Source organism: Nicotiana sylvestris, chromosome 4 (genome assembly GCF_000393655.2).
Source record: "Nicotiana sylvestris chromosome 4, ASM39365v2, whole genome shotgun sequence".
Lineage (NCBI taxonomy): Eukaryota > Viridiplantae > Streptophyta > Magnoliopsida > Solanales > Solanaceae > Nicotiana > Nicotiana sylvestris.
Window position 1 is genome coordinate 115,803,834 of NC_091060.1, and position 9,670 is coordinate 115,813,503.

The 9,670-nt window shown below is 40.3% G+C and overlaps 1 protein-coding gene across 1 annotated transcript; it reads right to left on the minus strand.

Annotated features, from left to right (window-relative positions):
* Positions 1–8,404: 8,404 nt before the first annotated feature.
* LOC138890047 (uncharacterized) lies at positions 8,405–8,962 on the minus strand. The gene has a single exon (XM_070173397.1). The coding sequence runs from the start codon at positions 8,960–8,962 to the stop codon at positions 8,405–8,407; it is 558 nt and encodes a 185-aa protein (XP_070029498.1).
* Positions 8,963–9,670: the final 708 nt, after the last annotated feature.

Here is a 9,670-nt window from a genome sequence, read left to right on the forward strand (position 1 = left end):
ACCATTTGGTCCTTCAAATCATCATTTTACATTTTTGAAAGATTTGACAATTTTTCTTTCTAAATTCCATCCCAAATCACGAATAAAATGATTAATTCAATGATAGATTCATGTACTCTAGCCAAATGTGAGTTAGAATCACTTACCCCGATTTGTTGAAAAACCTTCGAAAATCGCCAAAATCCGAGCTCTCTTAGTCGAAATATTAAATAAAACCCAAAACCTTGTAATTATAGAGTACCCCACAGATTTCCACCTCTGCGGACCGCACAAAAATGACCCTAGTCCGCACAAAACCAGTGCGGTCCGCACAAAAACGACTGCGGCCGCACAGGTTTTCATCTGCAGTAACATGCTTTAGTATTACGACCATAACTTTCGCTACAGATTTCCAAATTCGATATCCTTATCTTTATAGAAACTAGACATGAAGGGCTACAACTTTCGTATTTGAATCATCTCAAAAATTTTTGTAGATCAAAAGATATGAGCATCCGAAGTAGGACCAGTGAAATGTTCCCCACCGCGGTCGCACTGCATTTTGTGCGGTCCGCACAACACCTACCGTGGCTGCACTTCATTTTGTGCGGTCCGCACAGCACCTACCGCGGACACACTTCTTTTTGTGCGGACCGCGCTGGTGGTTCCGAGGCCTGCAACCCTTCTGGACCTGCTACAGCTATGATTTTCGGCCTAAAACATCTCGGAACCCCCAGAACTTCAAACCAATTGTACCTACACATCCCATGACTTTGTTCAAACATGTTCAAAACTTCGGAACGCTCACAACAACATCAAATCACCAATTTAACATAGGATTCAAGCCTAAGAACTTCAAAAACTCTTAAATTATGCTTTCGATTAAAAAGGCTATAAAATCTTGTCCGAATGACCTGAAATTTTGCGCACACATCTCAAATGACACAACGAAGCTACTGCAACTCCTGAAATTCCATTCCGACCCCTATATCAAAAATCTCGCCTATCAACCGAAAAATGCCGAAATTTCAATTTCGCCAATTCAAGCCTAAACCTTCCACAGACCTTCAAAATGCATTCCGATCACGCTCCTAAGTCCCAAATCACCTAACAGAGCTAACCCAACCATAAAAATTCCGATTCGAGATCATATACAAATAAGTCAAATCTTGGTCAAACCTTTCAAATTTCAAGCTTCAACTGAGAACTGTTTTCTTCCAAATTCATTTTGATTACCCTGAAAACCAAAACCAACAATTTACATAAGTCATAATACATCACACGGGGCAAGTCATGCTCGAAAACTGGCGATCAAAGTGCAAAAGCTCAAAACGACTGGTCGGGTCATTACATCTTCCACCACTTAAACATACGTTCGTCCTAGAACGTGACCCGAGTTGTTCCAAAAGCCAACCAATCGCTGAATAATCTTACCATGCACATACCCGGGAGAGTTCCACGTCACCCTATCTCATATAGGTTCGATAACACATTGTAACTGAAATTTCACAACCCAATCTAGCCCATAAACCATAGAACCACATTTCCACTTCTAAAATCCTCAATACGATTAGAATCTCACATTTATATGTGAATAAGCCCGAACCAGCTGTAACCAACCATACCCGCAACCTCGGATGCCATTTCATGATAAATCACATAAACTCAAATGCTTGTATTGATAACTTCTATTCACAACAACTGCACACAACAATTGAATACCGGTAGAAAATCTCTTATCAACTAAAATCTCATTCCATCAGTTTCATATACTGCCAATGATAAATGAAACACACAGTAAGCCACAACCATTTCTCAGATCAACCATTCCTGAAGCCACTTCTCCTTTGGTAAAGACCATAGCAAATTTCTGAGTCGAACCTCGATATTATCCTTCCAACATGCTGAAATCGAACCCGTTCATATCCATTAATGATTCCAATGATCTCATCTAATCCAACATACTACTCTAGTGACATGACACATCAATACAGGCCTAAGCTACAACTTGCGCAATACGCGTACCATATGCAACAATCCGAACATACTCAAATCATGAAAATGAGTCAAATGAAAGAGCTGTACCTCAAGCTCACCAGTACCACCACAACACAAGGCTGAGAACCCATCTCACATCATTGGAATAGAACACACGAATCCAACCCACAAGGTCATACCTCCACATAACTTCGCTGCAACGTACGATCCTATCTAAACACTGCTCCACATGAAACACCTCAAGTCACTCTGCTCGAAATTGATGACCATGCGCAATTAATGTCTAGAACCAAAGTAATCATCATAACCATGGTAAAGCAAATACATATCACCTTACAATCCGAAAGGAATAACCGATACACCATCCACCGCGTAGTACCCAGTTACTCTCCCCACTCGACTTCCCCTATGAAACCCCAATAGAACCGCACCATATGTGACCATAACCAACAAATCATAATGCCTCGCAACACGGAAAGGTAACTCATAGATCTCCCTATATTACTAATAAGATCAATAACAATCGAATCAACACATCCCTCGACAATACATTTTGGAGCCAACCAAGCCGAATCAAGTTAGAACATGCATTCACATTAGCCTGCCAATGAACTCCTTATTAAAGAAATCCTGAAGATGCTCCTTCCACTCATTTAACTCAACCGGTGCCATATGATACGGTGCCCGACATCAAATCAATACTGAAATCAACCACGCTGCCCGGCGATATGCCTGGCCACAAGAAATACATCGGAAAAGTCCATCACCACCGGAACTGAATCGATGGTAGAAGCCTCTATACTGACATTCATCATAGCCCAAATAAGAAGGACAATCCTTCCCTGCCGTCCACTGGGTCTTCGAAATATAAACCACTCTACTAGGACATAATCCATCGAACCTCACCACTCAATCTGTGGCATTCCCGGCCTAGCCACCAGCGTCGCTTAGCGCAATAATCCAGAATGACACAACACGGAGACAACCAGTCTGAACCCAATATCACAGCCAAATCTAATATACCAAGCAACAAAACATCCGCTCGTGTCTTGAACCCCGATAGTCACTAAGCAGTGCCGATACATACGACTCACAACCATAACATAGCCTGAATATGAGAACTTCCCTATCTCCAAATCCATATGGCACATGAATCAACATACCTGATCCCAATTCCGCCGTCCGAATGCATACCTCACCTCAATTACCCAATCATTCCACGAAAGATACTCTAAAATTCCCCTGTGTCACCAATAAAACTCGAATATCAACAGTCGATCTAACAATAAAGCGTCGCAATTCTACCGAAGTACCATCAACTTAATCACATTGCCTTTTCTGAAACATATACCCTCGTCAAATCACTCCCATTTAGCACTACCATTTCCGTAATCATCTGGAGATCATCCCCTAATCATTTGAAGCTCATTTCTCTAATCATCTAAAACTGCCTGTGCTGCCTAAGAATTTTATGACTTTCCATTCAAAACTGAATTGTAACCTTACACGCGCAATTCTCAATCCTCCACAACATACGACATATACCATACCATCCTAGGATAACATGAGAACTTCATTTCCCTTCCGAGCCACAAACATCTACGTACTCCACTAGTCAAGAACTTTCTATTGATCCCATCTAGAAGAAAATCACTATGCATCCCATGCTCTTCATGCCCATAGAAAATATACATCTCCAATCGAGGTAGAAACCATCAAGAACTCTCCGAGTTCCCCTTACACAAACCAGACCTGCCAAGACTAAATCCTTCTAACTCAACCAAGCTACGCAAGCCATCAAAACCTAAGAGCATTGCCGTGAAATACCTATAGGAACTCATTACCCCATACACACCCAAGGAACTAATCATATCCTTACAATACATATCCAGCCTACTACCAAGCTACCCCATCTATCCGATTTCCCTTCGGCTTGATATCCCTCCTTGCTATATCATCACAATTCCTCAACCCAGACTTAACACACCGAACTCAAGCATAATGACACACCGTCTAAGGCTCATAAGCCACTAAATACTCTTTTAAGTGTTCCCCAAAGACATTACCTTCACCTTCCCGATACTGATATATAGAATCCCATAATTAATATAGAAAATACCATATGTCTTGCCATCTTCCACTGAAAACTAAGTTTCTAGCCATAAGTACAACTTGAAAGCCTCCAATTATTGCATGTAGAGTTTTGAACATAATAGGACCATTCTCTAGAGTCATCCACTCTACTCAAACCGCAGTTAGATTGATTAAACGAACCGAACAACCTGTGCTTTACTAGCACTCTGACATTGCAGAATGTGACCTCATTCCAATATAACCAAGAAACTTCCTGCCCTATGCACTGAGCATACCTTACCAACCACAACTCAAGTCATTCCTCGATTCTCGTACACCCATAAAGCATAACATAGCCTTTACTGAAATTTCCTTTACTCGAGCCATAACTAATTCACAAATACGCCTCGAGCTTGAACCATTAGAGCACATAACTATGCAATCAACTATTCAATAGCGGACTCTGCCACTTGGCTCGAAGCCATAGATCAAACACTCACCATATCTCATAATGCATACACTTTATTGCTGCCATAACACCATAGTGAGATTAATTCAATCCTTCATAAGCTCGTGGAACACAAACCATCTGGTACTTCATATATTCTACAAATCTCGCATTTACTCTCGTAACAATTAAACCCACTCTCTTTAGCGACCTAAATTAAATTCACACATATATTTCACTTGTAAATGGGATGTTCTAACAGACAACATAAAGATCACACAACTCCAGAACACTTCGCAGGAGATAACCAACCTGCTTCGCCTTACTAACATTTATGTATACCTTCCACCGTCATAACCATTCTGTAGTTACTTAGTCTTCCTGAGTCTGAACTCATACCGCAACATGAAATCTACTCCACACCCAACTAGGAGACATGAAAAGATTCTTCACATGCCCATAACTCGGGCTATAACTCGAATCAAGACGGAAATCAAGCACCTAATAATTCTTCTATCCTCCAGCAGACCTTTCTCATCACTTCTAAATCATAGGAATACATCTCGCAGCACTAACATTCTCATTACATATCCCAGCAACTATCACTTCCACTAATAGGGTAAAATGTCGAACATATAAATTGAAAAGCACTTGCTCACACAATCAGTACCACGATGATCAAGCTATAGGCAAAAATCCAGCCTCAAGTCCTCCATACTGGCACAAAATTAACACACAGAGATCATATCTTGCCCCTTGATCGGGGAATCACAAGCCATCGATGCATATCTGATACTGAGCGCTCATGTGCGCATACGAACACGTGGAAGAAATTTCAAAAGTTACTTTTCAAGTTGAATCAAGAACGCACGATAAGAATTCAAGAATGTGAAGTTTTCCTAAAGGTTCTATATCCTCTCGAGGAAAAATATAGGCGTCTCCGTACCGATCCGTGAGACTCTATTAAACTTGTTCATGACTTGTAAGACCTATGTAACCTAGGCTCTGATACCAACTTGTCACGACCCAAACCCGGACCCGGTCGTGATGGAGTCTCTCGTGAAGACAAGGCCAACCAATTAAACCCAATTCACTTTTTAAATAGTTAAATAACATAAAAGCAGTCTGAAACATGATATAGTAATACTAAGTAGCGAATAATGCCAATAAAATGCGGAAGTACAACCCAACACAACCCTAACCGGGTGTCACAAGTCACGAGCATCTACTAGGGTATAAATACAACTGAAAGTCTGAATGTACAAATACAGACTAATGAATGAAGAGAGAGAGAAGCAGTGCTGCGAACTCCGGTAGCTACCTTGTTAAACTTCGATGACTCTGCCTCTGATCAACCAAAACCCGCTACCGGGTGTATAAATACCTGTATCTGCACACAAGGTGCAAGGAGTAAAATGAGTACTCCAACTCAGTGAGTAATAATCATAACTAAAGTCTGAATGGTAAGAAATCACGTAAAGCATATCAAGATACTATATAGAAGTAGTTCAAAACTAGTAAGAAAGTAGTGAAGCTATAAAAATCTCTTAAAACATCTTAGCTCAGTTTAAACTTCTTTGAAAACAACATTTTCAACAGTTACGCAAATGAATGCAAAACAAGTAGTGCAGATAAGCACAGAAATCTGCCCCTCAGGCACAAATACCATAGTTTAACAGGTAAATGATAGGTAATATGAAAGATAACATAAAGGTTCGCCCCTCGGGCACAATGTCAACAACTCCGCCCCTCGGGCAATATCTCAGAATAGTACTAGCCCCTCGGGCTACATAGAACAATACCACCCCCTCGGGCTCAATCTCACATCACAATGGGTACCCGCGCTCACTAGGGGTGTACAGACTCCGGGAGGGGCCCCTTATGGCCCAAACGCAATATCAAGCCATCTCGTGGCATCATAAACAGGCCCTCGACCTCATATTAATATCAACAAGCCACCTCATGGCGGAGATATCTCAAGCGCTCGGCCTCATAATCAATATCAGTAACTCGTTGTTGCGGCATGCATCCCGACCCAAAAGTATCCTCACAATACATGCCCTCGACCTTACTCATTCAAAAATCACATAAGCCACTCGGGCAACAGTAAAACATGATGTGCAACCCTAAATATTATTTAAAATATCCTTTCAAGTGTTAAAGCAGAGTAAACATGGCTGAGTTTTGAAAACAATGGAAAATAACATGACTGATTTCAAGTATAAAGTCAAAATAGTGAGAAAATATCAACAACAATCCCCGAAGGGTTCAAATAGCTAGCACTAGGCCCAAATATGGATTTCAACCAAAATAATGATGATAGCAAATAGTTTTCAATCAAATATGCGGTAAAAATCATCAATCGGGACGAACCAAGTCACAACCCCTAATAGTGCACGACCACACGCTCGCCATCAAGTGTGTGCCTCACCTCAATATAGCACAACAATGTGCAATCGAGGGTTCCAAACCCTCAGAACATCATTTTCAGTCATTACTCACCTCTATCCGGTCCGAACTCTAACCCGCGATGCCTTTGCCTCTCGAATCGGCCTCCAGAGGCTCCAAATCTTGCCGAAATCAGTACCAAACCATCAAAATGTGATAAGGGAACAAAGCCCACTCGAAAATAATCAAATTACCACAAAATTCCCGAAATTGGTCAAACCCGACCCCCGTGCCCACATCTCGGAATTTGACAAAATTCACAAAACTAGAATCCTTATATGCTCACAGGTCTAACCATACGAAAATTATCCAATTCCTATACCATTTTTTAGTCAATCCGCTAGGCATACGCCTAGGGTTAGTTTTATTTATAACAAAATAAGACAAAATATAATGTCATGATATCCTATGAAATGAAAGGAATAAAGTTTGAATTTAACAAATAGCCTATTATCAAAATTGAGTGTTGCACTCAACATTGATATCACATTAATGCTATTAAACTTTGTAAAAAACAAGTCTGCATCCGAGATAACATTCCATTTTTGTTCGACAACATTTGTTGTCTTCAAGGTTAAGGTCGTGCCTTCTATTAAAAATTCCCGGTTGTTTGTAGTAATTCCAGCTTTTGTTGACACCTGTTTTCTCTTTTTTTTTCAAGACGCATGCTGTAATTTTGGCCCATGCTCCCCTTGTCAGTATACTCACATGCTTTCCTCGAGACTCGAGTTACTTTCAGGTTAAACTTGGCGTGCAAGAGCATCCCTGTTCGAAATTTTTCCAAAAGACTCACGGGCCAGCTGAATATTCCAAGTTGGACAGCTTCAAAGGCATTCATGAAAACTGCTATCGTGCGTGATCAAAACAGCATTGTCGATCCAGAGGCAGTTCTGTCCCCATTGCTGCGTTCCGTGACCATTAGAGACAGCTTTGTGTTATAAAATCCAGAAACACATGAGCTCCACATACATCTGAAGCATAATGAATTATATCCCATAGTACCATCATCCTAAAGTATTGCATGCTTTTATGTATCCTAGATAACTTTCCATATGTATTACACCTTTCCATATTATTCCTTTTCTAGACAGCATGTGCTGTCTGCCATGCCTTCCACGTTACCCCATGTGCACTCCAAACCATTTGGCTTCTGATAATGTGCATAAACTTCTTAAAAATACATGCTCAACTTATTTCCCATGCTATTTCACTATTTCTCTTTGTTGTGAGTCGTTTCCATGTATAATATATTGTAAAATTTTGAAAACCCTTCTTTAATGTCCTCCCAATAGATTGAAATGCAATGCATTAATACTACCATTTCATATTATACTAAAATATTAGGCATTAGCTTCGATGAAAAACCTGCAAAAAAAGAAAAAGTAGGCCGAAAATTGCTATCTAAACTCTCCTTCAGAATGATTCGAGCTTGATAACAAACTGACTCCTCTTTTCCTCCTAAATCCTTGCAACTTTCACTCTTATGTAAGGACATTGCATCTTATCTTCATTAATAATCCTCATTCCTTTTGAGTCCAGATCCCAAAAACCATGGCATTCAGTATTCCCTTCATCGAGGGTGTAATTGGCAAGATGGTCTGCTAATGTATTCCCTTCTCTGAAAATGTGTGTGACCTTGATGGTATTTTGTTCCTTTAGTATTAAGATCTCCTCTACATGTTCAGTAATATACCATGGAGGTTTCCATGATTCCTCTATAATGTTCTTTAATAACATAGAATCTGTCTGCAGCCATATCCGGCAATAATTAAGATTTTTGCACATCTTCAATGCCTCCACAATAGCTACCGCTTCTGACTCATTGTTGGTTCCTTCAGAGATCTCCCTTCCTTCTGCATATATCAAATCTCCTGCCTCATCCCTTATGCAGAAACCAATTGAACTCCTCCCTAGGTTTCCTCTACATGCTCCATCCGTATTCACTTTGATCCATCCTCTTGAAGGAAATTCCCATAACACTTTATCATATTTCAGTCGAGGTGTGTATTGCTCCATCATTGTCAGTAAGTCTAGCCACTTGTGAGGCACATGTAGTCCTGGCTTTTCTAGTTGGACCAGGGATTGCAACGTAGATGACACCTGGTAAATAACTCTGCTCACTGATACTGCTTCTCCATATTTCAAACTGTTTCTTCTCTTTCAAAGTTCCCATACAATGCATGCAGGTAAAGCTTGTAACACTGGATTCAATCTAGGTAAAACCGGTGTTGTCCAACACTTTGTAATTGCTTGATGTAAAGACAACCCATCTAATGCTATTCCTGCTCTCCTCAAAAAGTATCTCCAAACACTTATAGCTGCATTTGATGTGAAGAACAAATGAACTAAAGACTCCTCCTTAGGATCAGCACAGCACCAACATTTAGATGGCATGGAGTATCCTATTTTACTCAAAAAATCATCATGTGGCAGTTTTGCTTTCCACACCTTCCAAAGGAAGAAGGATATCTTGAAAGGTAAACCTTTTACCCATATCATCTTGTAAGCTAATTTTGGGTTGTCTCTTCTTCGTAGGTAATCCCATGCAGATTTTACTGTAAAATGTCCCCTTGTTTCAAGCATCCAGAAAGGAGTACCTAACTGTGAACTTTCAGATGGTGGTCTAATATTCTGCATAATGTGGTTTGCCAGATCTTCAGGTAGGCTCTCAATCAAAAATTCCTATACCATTTGGTCCTTCAAATCATCATTTTACATTTTTGA